At 36.5% G+C, this 26,814-nt stretch overlaps 1 protein-coding gene across 1 annotated transcript in view; it reads left to right on the top strand.

Annotated features, from left to right (window-relative positions):
* The window catches only part of LOC135195528 (uncharacterized), a 146,360-nt gene that overhangs the window by 37,680 nt on the left and 81,866 nt on the right, over positions 1–26,814 (top strand). The window contains 3 exon segments of the mRNA XM_064221774.1: positions 14,470–15,126; positions 15,696–15,713; positions 15,715–15,822. Coding sequence (XP_064077844.1) covers positions 14,470–15,126; positions 15,696–15,713; positions 15,715–15,822 — 783 coding nt within the window.

The following is a 26,814-nucleotide window of genomic DNA, read 5'->3' as shown; positions in this document are numbered from 1 at the left end:
ACCACCAATTATATATTATATATATATATATATATATATATGTTATATATATATATATTATATACATACGTATATATATGTATACTATATATATTGTCATTGTGGTATGTTGTAATAGGCCTACTACTTGCAGAGCACCAACTACATTACTGCACAATTGAGCGTAAACAGTATTCAAAATGACATATGCCCTAGTGACAAAATTTCACGAATGTTGTGCGTGGGAAGATACCACACTCGTTGACCTCTGATTTTATATTTCTTTTTTTGTTTGACTTTTCTATTTGTTTGTGTGAGCGTGTGTGTGTTTTTTTTTTATCTTTTTTTTTTAGATTTTGAACCTGAGGTATGTTGGGATCACACTAGACCTTGTTACTTCGCCCACACATAAATAACTACCTGATGACCACAGTGGCCAGCAAATGGACTGTAACTGGAGATAGTTAAGTCAAAATGAAATAAAGATGGGTAATGACAAGGAACAGTGATGCCATAAGGTAAATGGAAATGAAATAAAGATGGAAAACCAAGGAACAGTTTATTTTTTCATAGAATCGTCTGTTTTTAATGTGCGTGTGTGTATGTATGTTGGTGGGTGCGTGGTTGGATGTGTGTGTGTATGTGTGTATGTGCGTGCTTGCTGGCTTGTGCTATTGTAATGAATTCTTCAATATGCCGACATCATATATATCATTAATAATCACGTACAAATTCATACCCGTGCATTTCTGAAATGTATTTATACGTTCAAGTGTTAAAAGGGGATATTCGTTTATTGATTTATTTCTTCAAGATATTTTGAGCGTAAATAATTTGGCATAAGCAGTTTGGATTATTTATATTCATGCTAATTTCGAACATCCAAATAATGAGGGTATTCTCTCGCCAGCTTTAAACCACGGCGGGAATTTAACGATGATGATAAAACCAACAGAAAAAATAAACCTTTTGTGGTGTTTATATCTGGGTGAATATTCAGTGACTGGCATCACCCTTGACAATGTTTTCCCACCAAAGTGAGAGGATATTTATGTAAGACATACATTTGAATGCACAGAAGACGCTCTCTGACAGGCAGGAGAGAGAGAGAGAGAGAGAGAGAGAGAGAGAGAGAGAGAGAGAGAGAGAATGGCCAGGTTCTTCGCCCTCTGCTGAATACATCTCTCAAAAACGAATGGCAGCGTAAACAAAACACAGCAAAATGCACCCAAGATTAGAAAACAACGGCCAATCAGCGCTCGCTCTTCCAGTGGCTGTGACGGTGAGCTCCCAAAGTAACTTGTGTAGGTTTTAATTTCGTCTCCTTTCGTCACCGTCTTTATTTAAAACCTCCTCCTCCTCCTCCTCCTCCTTCTCCTCCCCGCTGTAAATTATGATGCAGTGCTTTCGCATAAGAATCTCGTTAGCCACTTCCTCCACTTGTCGTCTAAAGGTGGCGGGTCCAAATCGCCGAATGAACGGCGATGATTAATGCGTCTTTCAAAGCCTCGGCTAAATCACCTTTTATCCTCCGTGGTAAGAACTCCCCGTGAGTGTGTGTGAGTGTCCGTTGTTCCTCTGTACCTCACCCACGACAACAAACATTCTCTTCAACACCTGGTAGGCAAGAGTTGGTTGGGGGTACCGGGTTGGATGGACGGAATTGGGGGGAGTAGCGGGGTGAGGGGGGAAAGAGCGTCTTAGATGTTACTCTGGTGCTGGTATTGCGGATGAGGACGGGGGGAGGTGGGAAGGTTGTCCTGGGGGATGGGGAGAGAGGCAAGGAAGGTGAGAGGGGTGTTAAGGAAAGATGTCTAATTTTACCTCCACTGAGTTGCCGAGGCCAGCGCTCCCGTGTGAATTATAGAAAGAATGGTGGATGTTTTTTTTTTATTATTATTATTATTTTGGTAAACACCGATTCCCCCGTTGTTCCTTTTATGCATTCTTCAAATATATCTTCAAAGGAATCAAAGAATAATCTTTATTTAATAGAACTAGGCAACTGGTAGCTTGCTCATCAGCTTGGTTGTGCATTGCCAAATGGCAATAGTGATATTAGGCTTACAGCAATGCACATGAGCCAGCTGAGAGAAAGAGAGAGAGAGAGAGAGAGAGAGAGAGAGAGAGAGAGAGAGAGTTCGGGAAGGAACGTGACATTTGTTAGAAGCCAAGGTATGTCATAAACCAAGGGAAATGTCTTAGTACTGGCGAAGTCATTTAATGAAGAAAGTCGATGTTAGATGTTATTGTAGTAAATCTAGTGATGTGAGGAGTATTCTTCCCCAGGGGAAAAATATGTGGGTGGGAGGAGGTTACAAGGCTGTGTGATTCAGAAGATAAAAAAGAAGCATAGCAAAGAAGTGAATCAATGAAACAGTATTTATCAGAACGGATTGAGAAAGCTAACGGTATCAAGGCAAAATATGTGAAATAAAGTGACAATTTTTCTTCATATGTTTAGCAAACACACATACTATATATCTATATCTATATCTATCTATATATATATATATATATATATATATATATATATATATATATATATATATATATATATAGTGTGTGTGTGTATAAACTTTTCGTGTTGCCTAGGCCTACCTCCTTCGCATTATCCATCCACAAGAAGTTTTCCCCTTCTTCCCACCCTATTGCCTGGTTCCCTTCAGAGCATGAAAAGTTCCCAAAGCCCCTCCCCTCCGCCCTTCTTCACTCCCCCTTCATCAACATAGTATACACTTCAAGGTCGAGGTTAGTTTAGAAGGAGAAATGTGTATGCTGTTCGTAGTACACTCAGCCGAGGGGAATTTAGCGTGAGGCGGGGGACTGATTAAATACTACACAAAATCGCTTTGGTGAAGAGGAGGAGGAGGAGGAGGAGGAGGAGGAGGAGGAGGCGGCAAGCTGGGGAAAGAGAGAAAGCCCAGCGAAGAGATATATTGTCTCATTTGGGAATATACTTTGTTGGGAACGATACGATCGAGGGACGTATAGCATCGAAAGCGCCAACCTGAAGCCCTCGACTGCCTTCAGCTTCGACTCGAGGTTTGATGATAACGGATCGGTATCGAACTTTGAGACTTGGTACAAAAAAAAGAAAAATACAAAAAATTACAAATTATAGCAGAAACATGCTTTAAGATATCAACTTGCATTCTCGGAGTGTCATGCTCCCTCTTCAGTGTAGTAGAGGGAAATGCATAAGGATTTCTTGGAATAATATTGATTCTCCATTTTGAGTGCTTTTTTTTGTGGGGGGGGAACCTGACGGCGATCGACCCTTATGTTGTAAGTTTTGATTTTGGGTTATTTTTTTAAACACATTCAGGAAGACTTTTATTGCTAAAGCTATTTTAGAGTTTATTAGTTTTATACCGATATAGTTTTCCGCTCTGCCGGCGCAAGTTTTAAACGCTAAGGCAGGTGAATAATATACTCGGAAAAAAAAAAATTTTCGCTCACCAGTAACTGCGAATCTCTCCTTTTTACATTTCTGTGTTATTTGGGTTTACATATTTTTTATATTCACCCGAGGAACTATAAATTAAATGAAAGATTAGATTACCTTGTGTTAATGTCTAAGTAGGGGAATATGGCTCAAATATCTCATCGAGTAAATATATGTAATACTTTCAAATTACTGGAAACTCATAACTTATTTTTACAATTCTTTTATTAATCTTTTAAATTTGGCTTTATTGGCTTTTCTCATTTTTACTTTTACGATAAGAAGTTGCAGCGTCGATAAGCAGCCAAGAATAATTTTGCGTACTTGGTTATGCATCTGTTATCTGTCTTATTGGCAGCCAAACATCCTCAAGTAATTAAAGGTTCATTACCTTTGTTTTTTCATCTTTACAAAAATAATGAAAGACGATTACCACTGAACACATTCACTCAGTATCTGCTTGTCTGCATCATTTTGTTTGTGTCCCTGCGTAAGATTTTTATTTTTGAATGATCAGAAAATTACAACTCGTTTCTCTCTTTATTTTATAACTGTAAGAAGGAAACTGTATGACCCCTCGTCGTGTGAGGCAAGTTGAACCCCTCTCAACCTTTCTTTCTTTCTTCTTCTTCTTCTTCTTCTTCTTCTTCTTCTTCTTCTTTGGGGCAATTCGCATTTCCTAACACCGTAATGTTTAACGTTTTTCCTTCATTTTAGCAAAGCGAAACTAGGTTTTTCCACATGATGTCTGTGAGTATCACCAAATGTCTTTATTTTTTTTTTCTGTTTCATTATCCCTTTGGTTTTTTTCTTTTCTTTTTTTATGCTTCTTCCAACACGGTATGCAGAAGAGACCATCACTCTAACGGTTACGGCTGTGCGATTACGTTTTTCCCTGTTGTTGTTGTTTACAAAACAACCCCCCTTCTTACAATCTTGACATCAAACAATCCCTGCCATCCCCCCCCCCCCCTTTATTATTCACTTAACTATTCCTGTCATTAGAAGCGGAGTGAGAATGGGCCATTGCCCTGGATTATAAGATAGGGCAGCTAGTTCATTGCCCGGGGTAGAATGCCACTTACGTATGCTCCTCGTGCCCTCGACTCCGGTTTCATGTCAACACGCAAGTGTCCCGGGAGGAGAAGCAAATACCCGTCAGATAAAAACAGAAGTGTCTTCTGTTTTCTAGCTAAAGTTACCCTTTCTCTTGCCCCAAAACTCAACTCTTTGGTGTGATAGCTAGCGAATGAAATAAAGTTTTGCAGGTTTGCTTTGTAATTGCTAAAACTATCTCATTTTAGTTTTCTGTAAAAGAAAATAATCGAGAAGGCTTTGTCTGTCCGTCCGCGCCTTTTCTGTCCGTCCTCAGATCTTAAAAACTACTGAGGGTAGAGGGCTGCAAATTGGTGTGTTGATCATTCACCCTTCATTCACCAAACATACCAAATTGCAGCCCTCTAGCCTCAGAAGTTTTTATTTTATTTAAGGTTAAAGTTAACCCAAGAGTCCAATTCTGGAGGCATCGCCGACACGTCTCCACTTGACCGCATCTGGGGAGCAGCTCAGCGTTGTCCGGTCGTAGCTGAGAGTTTCACTGCAGCACATCGAGATTTGACTGTACAGAAAACTCGATTGTGCCGGATGAACTTCGGCGCATTTCTCCCTTGTTTTATATTAATGCTGAAATTGCTCAAGATTTATGACTTGCCGTTTTTATTTTGGCATTTGAGGTGGGGCATTATTCATGTGCCCAAGTGATTACCCAACCTTTCGCCCCCACCCGCCCCCAACCCACCCCCATCCAATTTCATATTTCTTTATATAATTTTTTATTTTATTTTAGTGGGTGTTATGACGAAAACCTCCTGAATCACTTAACCACCTGGTGTTAAATCCACAGCGAATATATTTGTTTTGCTTGGCATTCTTTCTCTATTGCACCGTTTCTTTCTTCCAACTTTCCGTGTTTGTTTAATCGGAATCCTAGTTTATGTGGGAGAGTTTTGTGAAGATGTAATAGATTGCTCAAATACTTTGTAGACGTTTTGAGATTAATATATTTCTTCGTCTGGGAATGTTGCTGCGATGATTCTAGGTCAGTGTGTATTTATCATTTAAATGTGGTCCATGTTGTTTCTTATTTATTATATTTGTCATGGATAATTCTCTCTCTCTCTCTCTCTCTCTCTCTCTCTCTCTCTCTCTCTCTCTCTCTCTCTCTCTCTCTCAATGATTCAAGTTGAAGGTTATGAAACCAATTACCATTGTAAAGTGCGTAAGGCTATAAGAATAAGTGTGTATATATATATATATATATATATATATATATATATATATATATAAATATATAGTGTATATCCAGGAAGTTTGCCATACACATAATTATAAACAAATGCGTATTTGTGTTGTGTATATTATGTATTATCGATGTGATTAGATAATACAGTTTCATTTGCAATTATTGGATAAAGTCGATTTCCACCATTCCTTATTAACTGGTCATTTCAAGGGCTGGTAAAATAACATTTATCCTTAACTAAAACTTAACAAAAATTGCGTTGCTTATAAAGGAACTCCAAAAGTATTGAAATCTAGATGTGGATGACAATGCATGTTAACAATGAAATTATCAATAATGCTATGAAGGTGATTATCACGAAATTATTGGCAAATGTAGGGGAAGTCTTTCACCCCCGGCAACTGCGCGGTCTGACAGCATTTTTCTATTTATTATTATTATTATTATTATTATTATTATTATTATTATTATTATTATTATTATTATTATTATTATTATTATTGTTGTTGTTGTTGTTGTTGTTGTTGTTGTTGTTGTACTCCTGACTTCATTCGCTTTTGGAAAATGGGAGAAAGCTCCACCGAAACTTCAGGAAATAAATGGACTTTATACACCTGCTGTATAAATTACCTGCTCCTACGAAGAAACTAATTTGACGGATTGAGAGATTACAATAATACAAACCCAACGGCACCTAGACGGCCAGTCTGTTCACCGAGGTTTGTTTGAGAGAGAGCGAGGTCTCTCGTGAGATATTATTATTATTATTATCATTATTATTATTATTATTATTATTATTATTATTATTATTATTATTATTATTATTATTATTATTATTATTATATTATTATTATTTTATACGAACCAAATAAGAACATCTTTTCAATACAGAATCCTTTAGCATTTTTTAAAATATACTAGGAAATGTTTTAGGTATTGCCGTGAATCAGCGAAAACCAAATCACTTCTTGAAAGTCCTCAAGATTAATTAGTAAATGTCCACAGTATTTTACCGGGAAGATATTTTCGCGAATTTGTTTTTCTAGCGAATTAACGAACGCCAAATCAGCTCGCGAAGATCCACGGGAGGAACTCCCCTGTCAGATGTGAAGAAAGAGAGAGAGAGAGAGAGATTCATTACTATATATATTGATGTCCGGCAGTTGTCTCCAAACACTTTGTCTTCCAGAGAGAGAGAGAGAGAGAGAGAAAGAAAGAGAGAGAAGAGAGAGAGAGACGAGGATTCATTACTATTAATTGATGTCCGGCAGTTGTCTCCAAACACCTTGTCTTCCAGAGAGAGAGAGAGAGAGAGAGAGAGAGAGAGAGAGAGAGAGGAAACAAAAGGACTGAGCATTCCCCGACGGCTTTAACAGATGGTTTCGTGCCTTTTGAAGGTCAGATGGGCACCAGGAGCCCTTGTGCCAAGGAGGGGAATGGTATGCTTCTGTGTTGCGATCGCGTGCTTGAGTGTAATGGGTGTTTTGTGTACCTTTTATACAGGTGGTGGGTGTTATGCTTGTAATTCAGTTGGTGTGTGTACGTGTATGTATGTATAGAATATATGTAAATATATACACTCAGTATTTCATTGCATTTTCAAGGTTGCAGTAACACGTTGTATATATAAAAAATCAAAGTCACCAAATAGTATATATAATTATTATATATATATTTATATATATATATATATATATATATATATAAATACGTTCAGGGAGTACCATGATACATCTTATATGTATCATGGTACCCCCTGAAAGATTGTTATATCGCCGACTGGAGATTATATATATATATATATATATATATATATATATATATATATATATATATATATATATATATATATATATATATATATATATGCGTGTGTGTGTGTGTTTTATGCACTGCCAAAACCACACTCATGTCAACTAATACTTCGATAGCTCGAAATACTATATTAACTTTATCCAATTTCACCACGAACAAATTCGTTAATATATAATAAGAAAGTAAGGCTTATACATCTCTATTTGCCGAAACGGATTGAATTTAAACTTATGTGAAAAGAATAATAATCATTTTCTTCTTGCATTCTGAACCCCCTCCCCCAGAAAAAAAAAAAAAAAAAACATTCCCAGATGTTCCACAGCATGACATTGACACTGCACAAAAGGGGGTTTGTGTACAAGGAACTTAAAAAAAATATAAAAAAAGACGTTTTTCACGCGCCTTTGTTAGACAGTGAATTGTTTTCCTTTGTTTTATTTGGCAGACTTAATCTTCGTTATCGAAGAGATTCTTAATCTAATTTTAGAACTCTACTTTCTACGTATGGTGTTTTTGTTTGTTTTTTTAAGACTGTAGCTGATGTAATAACAAGTATCTATGTAGTTGTAAAGTTTCTCTGGTTTAACGGATTGGTAGAATTATAAATCTATGATAGTAAAATCTTCGTGGATCTTGTTTGCCCTCCCCTGGGTGATAATAGGGGAGATATGACGCAGCCACGGCTCACCTAGCACCTGTAAACCAGTTTGTCCGCCCGGGGTGTGGGGGCTAGGTTAGGGATCAGGAGGGTAGAGGAGACAGCAACGTCGAATTTTAATGATAATATATACATATATATATATATATATATATATATATATATATATATATATATATATATATAATATATATAATTTGTTATACGTAAATAATACAATCATTTATGTGTATGTATGTATGCAGTACTTATTTAAACCCTCTTTTCATATGTATATCGTATGATTTGGGATCCTTCAGTTTGACGTTAATTTTGTATACCCTCGGTTTTTTTCCCCAAAGACTGCGATATGTGATATGAGAAAGTATTTATAGATAACCATAATATATTCACTCTATCCTTTATAATAGAATACTCTTGTTGCTGTAGTATCATCGCCCTGCCGCCCATTGTTAATTTGGGACATCTTTGAATATGAAAACCCCGTCTGTGTTAGTTGTTGATACTTTGTATGGATGGGAATTTAACATAGTTAAGAGATATCACGTATTTCTCTGTATATTTCTGGTCATTGTGATGACATCACAGATATGTCCTTCTTTATGCTATCAGACGTTTGTAGGTAGACCGTGGATCTATGAAGGCGGACTTTTTTTAAATTCAAGGAATAGACAAGTAAGGTAATATACATCTTAATACGAAACAGCAGAGAAATAACTCAGAAATTAAAAAGAACGATGCTGGTGTCCCCTGGAGACAGAGGAATCGCGGGCTGGGTGTCGGGGGTATTGTCTTGCAACTCGTGAAACGACAATAAAATGACTTAACTATCTGGTAATGGTTAGGATAGACCGGCGTTGACTAAATGCTGGTTGTTGTCAAGTCAAAAGATTTAGTGTGGACTTGGTTTAGGTAAACAGATAAGGGAGTAGCTTCCCAGGTGTCGGAAAACGAGCCAGAAACAGGGATGAGTTCAGTCACCCAAACCCTGGAGAAGCATTTTCTGTTGCCGGGTTTTGTTAACTGCAAATAATAATAGGGCATATCTTACATATCTTACATCTTGTTCGGGTTGCCCAGGTCCCTCAGTGTGAGGCACCTCTAATGTCTACCAGAGAGTTGCTAGTACATCTTCCGGTATATTTTGCATCTTCCAATCTTGGATGGTCTGGGATGCAGTTTAGATATTTGTCGAGCTTATTCTTAAACACATCTACGCTCACTCCTGATATATTCCTCAGATGAGCTGGCAACGCATTGAATAGACGCTGCATTATCGATGCTGGTGCGTAGTGGATTATGTCCTGTGTGCTTTCCTATTTTTTTTTCCTGTATAGTTTTGGGCACTATTAATCACCTCTGCTTGCTCTTTCTGATATTTTTAGTTTCCATGTTTTTCTGCTATTCCTTCTATCTTGTTTCCATGCCTGAATTATCATGTAGCGTTCTCTCTCCTTTCTAGACTATATAATTTTTAAGAATTGTAGTCTTTCCCAGTAGTTCGAAGGTCCTTAACTTCTTCTATTCTAGCTGTAAAGACCTTTGTACACTCTCTATTTTGTGCAATATCCTTTTGATAGTGTGGGTACCATATCATATTGCAATATTCAAGTGGACTACGAACATATGTTTTTATAAAGCATAATCATGTGTTCAGCTTTTATTTTCTTGTTTTGATGCCGTAACAACATTCCCATTTTTGGCTTTACATTTTGCCAACAGAGTTGCTATTTGATCATTGCATAACATGTTCCTATTCATCATCACACCAAGGTCTTTAACTGCTTCCTTATTTGTGATGGTCTCATTATTAGGTCCCTTATATGCATTAGCTTTTCTTTCTCTGTCTCCATAATTTATTGATTCAAATTTATCAGAGTTAAATACCATCTATTTACCTCTGCCCAATCATATACTTTGTTAAGGTCTCTTTGTAGAGCGTTCCTATCTTCATCACAAGTAATTTCTCTACTTATTCCTTGTGTCATCTGCGAAACTACTCACTACGAATCCTTCACATTATTGTCTATGTCTTCAATCATAATAACAAACAGTATGCAGCTAACACCGTACCTTGCGGCACACGGATATTACCTTGACTTCATCCGATTTCTCGTCGTTTGCAATAACTATCTGTTTTCTGTTGTGTAAAAATTCTTTTAACCATCTTCCTACTTTATCCACGATATTGTGTTTTCTAATTTTCTTCGCTAATATATTATGGTCTACTTATCAAAAGCTTTTGCCAAAGTCTTATAAAAATAAACACATCTGTTTCTTTGCATTTCCGCTTTTCATATTTTTGAATATGTTCTCACGGTGGACTAACAGTTGGGTTTTGTGTACTTTTTCCGGGTACGAAACCATGTTGTCCTTTATTAAACAAATTATTTTTTTTTATTAAATGTTTCATAATATTTTTCTTCATTACCCTTTCATACACTTTCATAATATGTGATGTTAGACTCACAGGCCTATAATTACTTGCCTCTAGTCTTGATCCACTTTTGAAAGTAGGGGTAATATATGCTAATTTGTGCTCCTCATCAAATCTTGCCTGTTATCTACACTTTCGTTTTCTTAATAATATTGCAAGTGGCTTTGCGATAGAATGAACTACTTTCTTTAACAAAATAGCAGGAATTCCATCAGGCCCTGCAGCAGCTCCATTTTTAATTTCATTAATAGCCTGCACAATATCAGCTTGATTAATATCTATGTCAGCTAAATATTCACTATTTTTCAATCCCTTACTTCTATATCATTATCTTCATTATCTATTCTAGGGGTGAATTCTCTCTTATATCGTTCTGCCAGTATGTTGCAAATTTCCTTTTTTTCATTCGTTAATCTCCCTTCAATTCTCAGAGGGCCTATTTCTATTCTTCTTTTATTCATCTTCTTCGCATATGAGTATAATATCTTGGGGTTTTGCTTGATATTTAATAGGGTTTTTTCTTCCAAGTCCCGTTTTTCATTTTCTTTTTGATTGTATAATCTTTTGTTCTGCATTTTCTATCTTACTTTTTAGTTCTATAACTTTCCATGCATTTTTTTCTTTTGCAAGACCTTTTTTCCACTTTCTGATTTCTGGAACAAGATCCTTCTGTCTCTTGGTATGATGAATGATGTTTACTTTTCTTCTTCGGTATATATTTTTCCACTATTTTCTCCAATATTTATATAATATCTCCGTATTTACCCTTATGTCATCCACTTACGAAAAATGTTATCCCAATCTTTGTTTAATTCTTCATTAATTTCTGAACCATTTTATATTTTTTACTGTAGAAGTTGTATTTTCCTATCCTTCCCACCTTTCCCCCTTTTTCATTTCTTGCTTATCTCTATTTTCACTTGCTTTGGAATGAACTGTTAATTCTATGACATTATGGTCTGAAATATTCGCATTATAAACTATTATTTCTTTAACATAATTCATCTCGTTCATTCAAATACTAGGTCTAAAGTATTTCCTTTCTTGTTGGCAGGTGAGTTATTTGTTGAATGTTGTATTCTAGTAGCATATCTAATAGCTTTTTCAAATTGCCTCTTATCTTCTGCACTACTATTACTCTCTTTTTTATATGTATAAGTACAACCACAATCTCCTATTCGTTCTTTCCATTCTACGAAAGGAAAGTTGAAGTCACCAGATAGGAGAATAGTCAGTCCTTGTGATTTCTACATATATCATCCAATTTTTCAATTATTAAGTCAAACTCTTTAGTATTAGGAGGTCTATATATTACTATGTTCATCAATTTTTTCAGATTCAAATTCTACCGCTATAGTTCACATTCTGAGTTACTATATTTCTCATATATTTTTCCTTGTTTTTTCGTCTTTCCCTATATTGCGGTTCCCCCTTGATTTCCTATTTTTTCTATCTGATCTATAAGTTTGGAACCCTTTTATTGATCATCATTCCCAGTCTCTTGGGAACACCCTAGGCCGGTTCACTTATATTCATTATATTATTTTCTTTTCATTTTGGGCTGAAGCTTAAAGGATAAGCAGCACTGTACCAAGGTGCTTTGCAGTCTTGAGGTGCACCCAAAGAACACTTCACCGTTCAAAGATATTTTCTTAACTTTAATTTCGTGTTTTTTTTTTTTTTTTTTTTTTTTTTTTGCAATTCGTGTTCTAGATAGAAAAAATGCGCACTAGCTCCTTCTGTCAACTTGATCTGACAACAGGATTTTAAAAAGTAGGTGGGGCAAGTAACACGGCTTTGTAAGAATGAATCGAGAGTTCAACTGATGAATATTATTTTACAAACTTATCATCTTATTCCCGCTTTTTGCTGTTTTACTTAACACTTGAATTTCGGTTGTCTGTGGAAAACACTATCTCTAACTGGAGGTTTCATGTATATTTCCATGTTTGTTTAATTTTCCGTTCAATATAACTATAGCGCAGTGTAATCAATAGCAAATGATGTAGGAAGTGCCAGCAAAATAAATAACAGCATCGAATTTAATCGTTAAGGGTTTGCATTACCTTCAGAAAAAAAAGTCTTGGAACGAATTAGCAGATGAAAATCACCATAATTAATTTAAGGTAACATTTAAGTGTTGGAAGTCGATCACTAAAATAAATAAATATGTATATAAATAAATTAAAAACTAGGAAAAAGAAGGAAACCATACGTAACATATCAACACCAGGGAATTATGTAAAGCATTAAGTTTTTAAGGACAACAAGGCATTATATAATAATTTATAATTATACAATTACGAGATAAAACGTGTAGGGAATTGTCTGGAACCGGCCAAAAATGTTAGAAAAGAAAGGAATTGTTTCCGAACTTGATAAAAATGTCAGAAATTTTTAAAGCAACAGAATTCATTAGGAAAATAGTCAGAGAAATCGCCAGCGTAAGATTATCTGTCGATGAACTTTTATAATCAAACGTGAAGATCAATAGAGAGAAAGTATGAGTTGACAAATATTACCAGGGGCAGAGCACAACGACTCTGAAAGCCCAGTAATTGTTGTTCTCCGTCCTTTCAACGGTGTAATGAAGAGAATGCGAGAATGCAGTCAGTATGTAAGGCGTTTTACTGGTGTTCGCAATACAATAATAAAAAACAGCAAAACATTAAAAGAAGGTTTTGCCAACAAACACATTCATAAGCCAAGGAGAAATGCCGTGAAGGGCCACAATTCTTGGTGGTGTTTAGAGATTTGAGAATTGTAAACTCTATAAACTGGGTTTTTTGAAGACGAGCAATGGTTCGTCAGAAAATTGAACTATAAGAGGATATAGCGGTGAAGAGTATCCAATTAATTACTGAAAAATTAGTATGGCAATAAAGTTGGTTTTATCTAGTGTAATAGTACAGTCAAAGTAACTTCAGATCAAAGAAAATATGGAGGCCTTGTGAGATGAATTTTTGTCGTTTGTTTGGGTACAGGTCATTGGATGTCGCCAATGGAAAGTCAAATGGCGCTGGTTGATTTTGTGAAATATTCAGTACAGTATCTGAAGGAAGGTTATTTGACTCTTATAATTTATAATAAGGGTAAGAGTGCTTTTAAAAGAATGTCTTTTAGTATCTGAAGGAAGGTTATTTGTCTCTTATAATTTATAACAAGGGTAAGAGTGCTTTTAAAAGAATGTCTTTTATTGTTGTTGCATGAATCAGCACAAAACTCGGCTGTATATAAATTGAATATTTTCTCCAAACGGGATATGAAGATAGAGGTGCAACTGCTGAATTGCCCAAGATTGTAGACAGAGGTGGAATAGACTGACCTAATATAACTTGCCCTTGTGGCGTGGAGGTGGAATCCATTAGACATTGTTATATTAAAATAATTAAGGTTTTGAAATGAATTATATTCTAAGACTGATTTTATGTTAGTTTTACTGACAAGGAAAGAATAGGCCAGATTTAATGTGATGTTATGCAGTTTTATGTAATTACTCCAGCGTATCAGTGTTATTTTTTATTTATTTTATTTTTATTTAATTTTGAAGAGCATACACGTTGATGATGATCTATTTAAACACGTTTATTTTTAATACATGCATCCCAGTCAGAATTGTTATTTTACTATACTGCCCATGTTTTATTGATTCAGTACAATATTTTTGTACTGTATGAAACGTTTTTTGAAGTTGTCCAGCCTAGTGTAATGTACTCGCCGTTATTACTATTAGTATAGTGTAGCATTATTGTCTTTTTTGTTTATGCCTTATTTATGATATCCATATCAGAACTAATTCTGGTCCCTCTACTTTCCTTGTCGCCCTCCAGCCATCAACGTCGACCGGGGAAGAAGATGGCAGACGGCAAGAGCAGGACCCCTCCTCATCCTCATTCCAGCACGAGGACAAGATCTACCACCATCACCACCACTTCGACTCTCGACCAGCGGAGCTGACACGCCGATCCATCGAGAACAACAACGACCCGCGACTCGACGACAAATTGCAGTTGATGAATTCCCAACGACTCGACGACAAGGCTCATCAGCAGCCTTCTCTCCACCCACCACGACTTGACGACAAGATTCTTATCTCGAATGGTCCTCCTCCTCCTCCTCCTCCAGCGCTGAGCGACGACCCTACTGCGTCCGTAGTCGTCGATCCAGTCATATCGACGACGAAAAAGTCGTCGCCACCTGCAAAGACGACGCCTACGCCGCCCATGACGGCGCCCACGACAGCAACGACCACCACCACATCTCAGAACGGACCCAATTCCATAGACTACAGCAGTCCGCCGCTTCTAGAGAACGGGACGGACAGTCTCAGGTCCCTGGATAGTATCCCCTGGAATCTGGAAGGGACGGAGACCATCATAAAAAACGGGTCAAAAACGTCCATAAAAAACGGATCCGTTTCGACCGAAGAAGATGAACTCAAAAAACTCAGAGAAGAAAACAAGAAGCTGAAGGCTGCTCTAGAAGAGGTAAGGCAATGTCACTTGGTTGCAAATCTCTCTCTCTCTCTCTCTCTCTCTCTCTCTCTCTCTCTCTCTCTCTCTCTCTCTCTCTCTCTCTCTCTCTCTCTCTCTCTCTAATATGAAAGACATCAGATAACTAAAAATATAAACAAGTTTAATTTAACGTTTATACATATATTCTTTTTCTGACAATTGTTTGTCACTCAGATCTAAGCAAATATATTGATGACCTGCCTTAAACAATTTGGAGACGATTAATATAGCAAGAATCTAGCTTTTTATTAAATGAATGTGAATAAGCATTTTTTATATTCCTTCTTGATATTTCAGCAAAGTCTTAGGATTCAATGACACACATATACATAAGTATACATACATATATGCATTTGTTTGTACTCATATCAAACAAATCAAAGACAAAATACATGCATGTATGTCGTGTACACAATATTAATTATTAGAAAGCTATAAATATATATAAATATTGATAATATAAGTGCAATTTATACATAGTTCCAGGTGTACGCATAAATAATGCAGTTGTTTTAATAGTAATTTTTTTTTTTTGCTTGCAGGCAGCTGAAGTAAAACGGCCAATGGCGACAGTACCACGATGAGCGCCAAGGATACGTCCAGCGCCTCCTCACCACCATTCATGAACTCCAGCACGCCCACTCGTCCGCAGCTCCCTCTCCTAGGCAGGTAAGGGCGCGCGCACACGCAGAAATGTACACACACACACACACACACACACACACACACACATATATATATACTATATATTATATATATATATATATATATATATATATATATATATATATATATATATATATATATCTTAACCCCCCTTTTGACAAAACTACACAAATTGAAAACCCTTACCTGTTGAAAGCGGGCGCCCTCTATCTGCAAACATGTCATTAGGCTATTAAGCTCACATAAATACAAAATATACTATTTATTACCCAAAGCAGATGAACATAAAATAGAACAAAATGATTAATAAGTCATAGTGATAAAAACCCCAAGTCTGCCCCACAAAGAAAACTATTAAGTATCATTCCACTCTCCTGGCCAAGTATTCACTCCCAGACTCAAAATGTCAATTGTTACCTTGTATTAGCCAAGTTAGAGAATCCCGTCTCTAATATCATGGAATAGAACCCTTCTGTAATAAAGATATATAACACAATATTAAGTAAAGAGATACACTTCACACTTCTCTCTTTTCAAAGGCAATATTAAGTAAAGAGATACATTTCACGCTTCTCTCTTTTCAAAGGCAACTGTTTCTAAGTCATTTAAAATATGTGCCATACCTTTGAGATGGGGGTTTTCTCCCGAGACTCGGCGTTTCCTCAACCGTCCTTCTTCCTATCACAAAGGAATGTGTCTTTCCCTCAAGTGCCTCGATCGGTCAAACCTGTGACATCCGTACAAACGAATGTACATACCCACCACGCCCCAAACCGCCCCTGGCAACAGTACGGAGAGCCACCAGCTTAAAAACGCAAACGCATCAGATTCCTTCATTCAAGATGGCTGCCTCTACAGCTCACTTTGTCTCCAAGCAAGAGCAGCTGACACGATATGTAATTCACTAACACATCAATTCACACTTGTAAGATATATATATGTACACACACACACACACACACACACACACACACACACACATATATATATATATATATATATATATATATATATATATATATATATATATATATGATGTATAAGTAGTTAAACATGGAATACACATACAACTCACGTAATACTTCCTGTATGTGTATACATCATCAGCGTATATACGTGTCCACCTGGCTGTGTGTAACTCGATGTTGTAGGATACAGGTGCGAAGTACTTATTTCAAACTTAACTTGAATGCTTAAAAAAAAAAAAAAAAAAAAGTGTTCGTAACCTAGGAACTTTCTAGAGGGGAACTAGACACGTTCGTTCGTAAACTCCAACTACACATTTATCATTTTCCCCCAACGCACCACGTCCGACTTACTTTCAAGGAAACTCGTGACGCATATTTGATTTCCACTTCTAACATATCTTCAAGTTGCCAAATTTAGTGTGAGGGCTAAATCCAAAGTTAATAAAAATGTGTGCAATTGCACATGCGTGCCATATTACAGTACGCAACTTGGGATATCGAAATTTTTGCCTTTCCGTTGCATGAATTATAATCTTGCATTATGTTGTATCAACCAGACTTCTTCCTGATGCTCCCCCAACCCCGTCCCCCCTCCCCCCTTCTCTATCTCTCTCTCTCTCTCTCTCTCTCTTCTCTATCTCTCTCTCTCTCTCGCTCTCTCTCTCTCTCTCTCTCGTAAGTAGCCATCTTGCTTGGTGAGTCGTACCCGCGTGAAGTCAGATTAATCAACAGATATCACAAGTTTAACATACGACTAGAATTTGAGAAATATCTAGAAGTGTTCGTGAACTATCGGTGATAAGATTAGTGTGAAAATAGTAGGATAAAGCGTCTTCTAAGTTAGTTTATCAAGTGTAATACTATAAATCAGAACAAGATGGCAGTAAGTTCCAACTGCGGGAAGAGGTGGCGTAATTTGGCGTGTCTAGCAGATTCGCAATACGATGAGGTAGCAGGAAGGGAACTGGCATTTCTCATCTATGAAATCAGCAACAGTCCTAACCAAAAAGATACAAAAGCATTCATAGATATATTAGAAGGATATAATCCTTCAAACTGGAACAAATCTAATGAAAATATCTTGAAAATAATTGAAGAAGTTCCAAATAAAATCCAAGTGGTCAAGAGACTCATAAAGAAAATATACATAAACCAACATATTCCGACAAAGAAAATGAATAAGGTGAATCTTGTGAATATCCTAATTGATGCATTAGGAAAATAAAAGAATGCCAAAAGCATGCAAACTGTGTAAGGTTGGTATAGCATAGTCAATCCACAAAACCTAATCAGAAAATGTGCTGCATGCAACATTCCGACCCATCCACAGTGTGCTGAGGTAATACAAGATTTGAGAAAAGATACAAGAATTTTGTTTTTTGTTCAACATGTTCTATCATGGATAGACAATGTTATTAAATCAAGATGAATGTACAAATAGTTGAGGATGAAGAAGAAGAGGAAGAGGAAGAAGAAGAAGAAAAAGAAGAAGAGGAAAACGGAAGAGAAGTAAACAAAAATGAAATGACAGAAAAAAATAAGGAAAACAAAGAACAAGATAAAAGTATGGATGCAGAGATACTCATTGATACTACATATGAGGCAATAAAGCAGCATACCTACGAAGAAGAAATAAATTACGATATGACAACAGAAAAGCAAATCCCGAAGAGGCTCTACCCAGATCTATACAATGACGGGAAAGAGGAAAATATAGACAAGAAAGACAAAATCTGCAACCTTTTGAAAAGAGGGAATTGCAGATTTGGAGAAAGATGTTACTACAAACATCCTAAGATATGTCAAAACTATGAAATATATGGTAAATGTGCATACTTAGATGGATATGGGGATGATTGCAGAGATCTGCATCCAAAAATATGTAAAAACCTAAAAGAAGGAAAAGGATGTAAGTTCGACAAAAAATGCAAATATATGCACCCTGTAGCCATGAATCATAATCAAATAAATAACCAACCAAGTAATAAAATCCAAAATAAGAAAGAAACAAATAAAGAGAGAAATCAAGAATATCAGGTAAAAGAGAAAAGCAAACCACCAATGAGATATGCAGAGGTGTCAGCAAAAAATTTCAAAGCATCAGCTCCGAAATTCTACTCAAGAGATAAAGTAACTGTATTTATTATGCAAGAGGATATTGCAGAAACGGAGAAAATTGCAGATTCAGACACAAAATGAATAATTATGATGAAGGAAGATCAAATATTATGGAAAAGTTGGATTTTTAATGTCAGAAATTTCTGGAAATGAAAAAAAGAACAACATACCAGAACAGGAAAGAGACATGGGAAAATAGTTATTACTACCAGTATTAAATGAAGGAGAAAACACGCAAACCATCATAGTGATGAATGCGCAGGGTTTAGTTACGAGTAACTCAAAAAGAAAAATAGAGTACTTAGAAGAACTAACCCAAAATGAAAAGAAAATAGATATAATGAATATAAGTGAAACCTGGTATTCCCAAGAGACTGGGAAGGATGATCAAATAAAAGGGTTCCAAACTTATAGATCAGATAGAAAAAATAGGAATCAAGGAGGAACCGCAATATATGGGAAAGACAAAAACAAGGAAAAATATATGAGAAATATAGTAACTCAGAATGTGAACTAATAGCGGTAGAATTTGAATCTGAAAAATTGATGAACATAGTAATATATAGATCCTCCTAATACTAAAGAGTTTGACTTAATAATTGAAAAATTGGATGATATATGTAGAAATCACAAGGACTGGACTATTCTCTATCTGGTGACTTCAACTTTCCTTTCGTAGAATGGAAAGAACGAATAGGAGATTGTGGTTGTACTTATACATATAAAAAAGAGAGTAATAGTAGTGCAGAAGATAAGAGGCAATTTGAAAAGCTATTAGATATGCTACTAGAATACAACATTCAACAAATAAATCACCTGCCAACAAGAAAGGAAAATACTTTAGACCTAGTATTTGTGAACGAGATGAATTATGTTAAAGAAATAATAGTTTATAATGCGAATATTTCAGACCATAATGTCATAGAATTAACAGTTCATTCCAAAGCAAGTGAAAATAGAGATAAGCAAGAAATGAAAAGTGGGAAGGATATGGAAAATACAACTTCTACAGTAAAAATATAAAATGGTCAGAAATTAATGAAGAATTAAACAAAGATTGGGATAACATTTTCGTAAGTGATGACATAAAGGGTAAATACGGAGATATTATAAAGTGAGGATATACCGAAGAAGAAAAGTAAAACATCATTCATGCATACCAAGAGACAGAAGGATCTTGTTCCAGAAAATCAGAAAGTGGAAAAAAGGTCTTGCAAAAGAAAAAAATGCATGGAAAGTTATAGAACTAAAAAGTAAGATAGAAAATGCAGAACAAAAGATTATACAATCAAAAGAAAATGAAAAACGGGACTTGGAAGAAAAAACCCTATTAAATATCAAGCAAAACCCCAAACTATTATACTCATATGCGAAGAAGATGAATAAAAGAAGAATAGAAATAGGCCCTCTGAGAATTGAAGGGAGATTAACGAATGAAAAAAAGGAAATTTGCAACATACTGGCAGAACGATATAAGAGAGAATTCACCCCTAGAATAGATAATGAAGATAATGATATAGAAGTAAGGGATGAAATAGTGAATATTTAGCTGACATAGATATTAATGAAGCTGATATTGTGCAGGCTATTAATGAAATTAAAAATGGAGCTGCTGCAGGGCCTGATGGAATTCCTGCTATTTTGTTAAAGAAAGTAGTTCATTCTATCGCAAAGCCACTTGCAATATTATTAAGACAAAGTGTAGATACAGGCAAGATTTATGAGGAGCACAAATTAGCATATATTACCCCTACTTTCAAAAGTGGATCAAGACTAGAGGCAAGTAATTATAGGCCTGTGAGTCTAACATCACATATTATGAAAGTGTATGAAAGGGTAATGAAGAAAAATATTATGAAACATTTAATAAAAAATAATTTGTTTAATAAAGGACAACATGGTTTCGTACCCGGAAAAAGTACACAAACCCAACTGTTAGTCCACCGTGAGAACATATTCAAAAATATGAAAAGCGGAAATGAAACAGATGTGGTTTATTTAGACTTTGCAAAAGCTTTTGATAAAGTAGACCATAATATATTAAACGAAGAAAATTAGAAAACACAATATCGTGGATAAAGTAGGAAGATGGTTAAAAGAATTTTTACACAACAGAAAACAGATAGTTATTGCAAACGACGAGAAATCGGATGAAGTCAAGGTAATATCCGGTGTGCCGCAAGGTACGGTGTTAGCTGCAATACTGTTTGTTATTATGATTGAAGGACATAGACAATAATGTGAAGGATTCGGTAGTGAGTAGTTTCGCAGATGACACAAGAATAAGTAGAGAAATTACTTGTGATGAAGATAGGAACGCTCTACAAAGAGACCTTAACAAAGTATATGATTGGGCAGAGGTAAATAGGATGGTATTTAACTCTGATAAATTTGAATCAATAAATTATGGAGACAGAGAAAGAAAGCTATATGCATATAAGGGACCTAATAATGAGACCATCACAAATAAGGAAGCAGTTAAAGACCTTGGTGTGATGATGAATAGGAACATGTTATGCAATGATCAAATAGCAACTCTGTTGGCAAAATGTAAAGCAAAAATGGGAATGTTGTTACGGCACTTCCAAAACAAGAAAAGCTGAAAACACATGATTATGCTTTATAAAACATATGTTCGTATAGTCCACTTGAATATTGCAATATGATATGGTACCACACTATCAAAAGGATATTGCACAAATAGAGAGTGTACAAAGGTCCTTTACAGCTAGAATAGAAGAAGTTAAGGACCTAGACTACTGGGAAAGACTACAATTCTTAAAATTATATAGTCTAGAAAGGAGAAGAGAACGCTACATGATAATTCAGGCATGGAAACAGATAGAAGGAATAGCAGAAAATATCATGGAACTAAAAATATCAGAAAGAGCAAGCAGAGGTAGATTAATAGTGCCCAAAACTATACCAGGAAAAATAAGGAAAGCACACAGGACATTAATCCACTACGCACCAGCATCGATAATGCAGCGTCTATTCAATGCGTTGCCAGCTCATCTGAGGAATATATCAGGAGTGAGCGTAGATGTGTTTAAGAATAAGCTCGACAAATATCTAAACTGCATCCCAGACCATCCAAGATTGAAGATGCAAAATATACCGGAAGATGTACTAGCAACTCTCTGGTAGACATTAGAGGTGCCTCACACTGAGGGACCTGGGGCAACCCGAACAAGATGTAAGGTCTGTAAGGTAAGGTAAGGTCTCTCTCTCGTATTATTATACAGTATTTTGAGGGGTTTAGTAAAACACGGGTAGTAAAGACCGTAGAGTTAATTTTCGGGACTTTTATATTGGTTAAGTTTTGTAGTCTTTATATTATTATTATTATTATTATTATTATTATTATTATTATTATTATTATTATTATTATTATTGTTGTTGTTGTTGTTGTCTATCTCAGTCATCCTATTCGACCTGGAGGGGCATTTATGGTGTGGGGTTTCGGGTAGCATCCTGACTCTATCACTTTCCTCACAATGTGCACTGTTAATAATAGCACGCTCGTCTGCATGTTTTTGTAGGTTCTTTTTCAGGGATCTTGGGATCCTTCCTAGTGTTTCTATGAGTATGGGTGCTATTTCCACTAGAATATCCCTTAACCTTCTTATTTCCATGTTCAGGTCTTGATGCTTTATCCATTTTCTCTCATCTTTCCCATCTACTTTGGTGTCCCGTGGTACTGCGACGTCAGTGAGTGATACTTTCTCTGTCAAATATCAGCCCAATCCTTAATTATTGGGGCATTCAGTTAATACATAACTCAATAATTTATGCCTAGGAAAGGTAACCACAGACAATAACAACAGAGAGAACTGTATACAGAGGTTACTAATGTAGTGCCAGATTCCACAGAAACCCGATAGGAAGCACCTGCCATAACTGTATTGTCAAGTGGCTTCTGAATACGAATAGCGAAGGTGATGTTTGACTTATAAACCATAATATTATTATTGAAATTTACGGAATCTGATGTTATCAGGGATAAAATGTAAACTAAATGAAGGTTTGCCTTATGGCCTCGCTAATTTCCCTTCCATTGATAACTTATCACTTGCTAAAATAATCGAACTTCGATTTGTCTTTATTTACGATCAGTATGTAATTATGATATTTTGCGACTTTTTTTATTTCTCATCGTTATAACTTATTATTATTATTATTATTATTATTATTATTATTATTATTATTATTGTTGTTGTTGTTGTTGTTGTTGTTGTTGTTAACTGGGTTTCGACTTCCGTTTAACTAGAACAAATTCCTTCCAAAAGTAGCCATCCCTTGGCGAACATTGTGAAAAATTCTCTCTCTCTCTCTCTCTCTCTCTCTCTCTCTCTCTCTCTCTCTCTCTCTCTCTCTCTTAAAACACACAGACACACATAACAGACACCATCATTCAGGATGACAAGACGTTTATTTCGTACCCCGAAATCAAGGACTAGGGTACATGTGAGTAGGTACGTAAGGTCTCTCTCTCTCTCCCATGCCTATGCAATGACGAGATCCTGTTTTATTATGTTTTTGCTTGAGAGTAACTCTTGCTATGTTTTTATCTCCCGTCTTAAGCTTCCGGCAACTGCCCCTAATCTTTGAAATCTCCGACATACTGGCTCACCGTTATTTTCACTCTCTCTCTCTCTCTCTCTCTCTCTCTCTCTCTCTCTCTCTCTCTCTCTCTCATTCAGTGTCATGGTTTTAGGGGAATTTTTGGCCCTTATGCCTCTTGTTATGTTCATTTTATTCATAAGCATTCACGCTTGTCTAGTTAAATGTAAAGATTTATATGTATAATATACTATATATATATACTATATATATATATTATATTATATTATATATATGCTATATTCTATGTTATATTATATCTATAGATATTATAGATATATATATATATATATATATATATACATATATATATATGATATATACTATATATATGATATATAATGTATGTGGAATAAATATACAGGTTACCAGAGTTTGTTATCTCTGGAGGGGATTTTTCAAATATTGACATTTAATCCAGTTGAATATTCTATACCCTTACATTTTTAAACCAGTGTATCTTACTAAGGCGAGCTATAAGATTTGGTAGTTGCCTGAGGGGTCAGAAAGGGCAGGATGAATGTCAGCCTTTCCTTACACGTCAGAACGCTCAGTCTTGCAATAGAGCTTTGACACAGACCAGGGATATTCTCTCTCTCTCTCTCTCTCTCTCTCTCTCTCTCTCTCTCTCTCTCTCTCTCTCTCTCTCTCTCTCCTCAGCGGGATGTCTGATGTATATCTCTTGGATATTTGGGACGACCGACGCAATTGGTTGCTTTAGCTTTCTGTTGTTGTATGCTCTTTGCTACCTTTGAAATAACCATCCTTTGGAAGAAACTCTCTCTCTCTCTCTCTCTCTCTCTCTCTCTCTCTCTCTCTCTCTCTGGGGCTTTTCTTTCTCAGAAGATTCCCGCATTACGAGAAATTGCGTATCAGTGTCGCGACAGATTTTTTTTTGTCCGGTTTGTGTATACACACTCAGGCACAGACACACATACGCTATGTATATGTATATATGTTTTTGTGTTTGAAATTTGTTTCTGTATGACATGCAGGTGTGAAAATCATTTTGTAAGACCCTACTTTAGCAAGCAAAAAAAAAAAAAAAACTATTTACACACCATCCCAACTTTACCCAGCCATGGTGCCATACACTCGTACGTAACGGACCCTGCCTGCCTGATCTTTGTTTACCGAACGTGTATGCAAGATTTACTCCGGGCCTTTTAACGGAGTCTTAAAATGGACGTCAGCGGGTGAATGAATACTGACGTCCTTGGCAAGGCTCGCGGACTTCAATGGAAGTTCTCGAACTATATTCGTTAGCTGCTGCAACTCTCACGTCTTTCGTGATTTCCGATTGTGAGTTTGCCACTCGTCAGCGAGAGATGAATCTCTCTCTCTCTCTCTCTCTCTCTCATCTCTCTCTCTCTCTCTATATATATTATATATATTATATATTATATTATATATAATATATTATATATATATATATATATAATATATATATAGTGTATGTGTGTAGGTATGTATATATTTATGTATATATGTATTAACCTAATTCTTTCATTTCTTCCTCCTTTCAGACCTCCGAGCGTAATTCGTCTGTACTGTCTTTTTTTTCCCTTATCTTACTTCTCTTTTTTACTTACCTCTCTCTCTCTCTCTTCTTCCTCCTGTACCTCATCTTCCCTTCTCCCTTCCTCACACCTTTTCCCTCATTTCACTTCTCCTCCGAATCCTCTCCATTGCCTCCTCATTTCTCACCTCTTCCAGGGCTCATCTTACCTCTCCTTACTTCTCTTCTAATTTTTCTCCCCTCACTTTTCTTACCTCTCTTCTAGTTGATTACCTCCCCTGTCCTCTCCTCCTGCCGTCTCCTTTCCTGAACTTCTCCTTTTCCCCTTCTCACGCCTCTAATCAAATCATCAACTTATTCTGTCTCTTTCCTAAGCTTCTGTTCTCTCATTCTAACGCCTCTACTCAAATTGTCATCTTATTCTTTCTCTTCTCCTCATCCTTTCTACCTCTCTCTTCCCACGTCTCACTCCTCCTCTCCGAATCCTCTCCATTACCTCTCGAGCTCCCATCATCATCATCATCATCATGGCCGGATCTCATGGCCTAATGGCACCGTCTAAGTGATAGGTGTGACAACCGCGTATTTAGACACTCTGGGTCTCTCCTCCTCATTCTCTCGGGGCAGCAGTTTGTCATCCCGAAAGGCAGGAATCCGTCACCCGCTCAGATACAGTCTCAAACGTTGTAGACGCCTCCCTGCCAAGTTTTAGAAGAAAAAATAAAAAATAAGAAGAAAATGAAAATAATAATAAGCCACGAACCACCATAGCTTGATAGCTTTAGCGCGTTCCCGAGGTAGGTAGGTAGGTCTCTCTCTCTCTCTCTCTCTCTCTCTCTCTCTCTCTCTCTCTCTCTCTCTCTCATTTTTCATCAGTAACCCTCATATGTTTGTTTGAATCTCTCTCTCTCTCTCTCTCTCTCTCTCTCTCTCTCTGTTTGATAACGATGATTTGCGTTGTCAGTCGAGGAGGGGCCGTTTCTCCCCCGGGGGGAGGGGTATAGGGGGAGGGAGTGTGACCCTAGTTTATTTCATGGGAGGTTTTTCTCGCTGGAGGCGGCTTGAACGGCCAATGGAGGCGATAAGGGAATTAGCACAGGTCGCATTCTATTAAGGGGATTATGGTAACGGCTGCCATGCCTGAATACAAGGCACTGGCCGTTGGTGCGTTGGCGTTTGTGCTTGTGTTTGTGTTTGTGCATGTGCTTCCTTTTGGTGGCAAGAGAGCAGGGTGAAGAAGAAAATCAAGGAAGGATTATGTGTTTGTATGTGCTTTTGTTTTGATGGCTGAGGAGCAGGATGAAGTTATGATTCAAATAATGATTGTGCTTGTATGTGCGTTTGTTTTGGTGTCTAGGGAGCAGGATGAAGTTATGAATCAAAGAAGGATTCTGTGTTTGTGTACATGCGTTTGTTTTGATGGCAAAGAAGCAGGAGGAAGGTTTAAATCAAGGAAGGTTTGTGCTTTTGTATATTAGTTTACTTTGATTGCAAATGAGTAGGATGAAAAGGGAAATCAAGGAAGGAGTATGTCAGTGTTAGGGAGAAAGCAAGCTGTAATATAGGAAGTACGGAAGCATATTCAAGCAGTAAAGAAGATGCAAGTAAATGAGGCAAGGAAGTAGAGATAGGGATGAGCAATAACGATGAGGAGAAAAGGAAGGTAACACCAAATAAGGGAAAAAAATCAGCGAAAGAATAATGATAAGTTAAAATCAGAGAAATATAAGCAGCAAATGGGAAAGATGGAAGAAAAGCAGTGAAAGA

The sequence above is a fragment of the Macrobrachium nipponense genome, chromosome 16, assembly GCF_015104395.2.
Source record: "Macrobrachium nipponense isolate FS-2020 chromosome 16, ASM1510439v2, whole genome shotgun sequence".
Taxonomy (NCBI): Eukaryota; Metazoa; Arthropoda; class Malacostraca; order Decapoda; family Palaemonidae; genus Macrobrachium; species Macrobrachium nipponense.
This window is presented reverse-complemented; position numbering and strand designations above follow the sequence as displayed.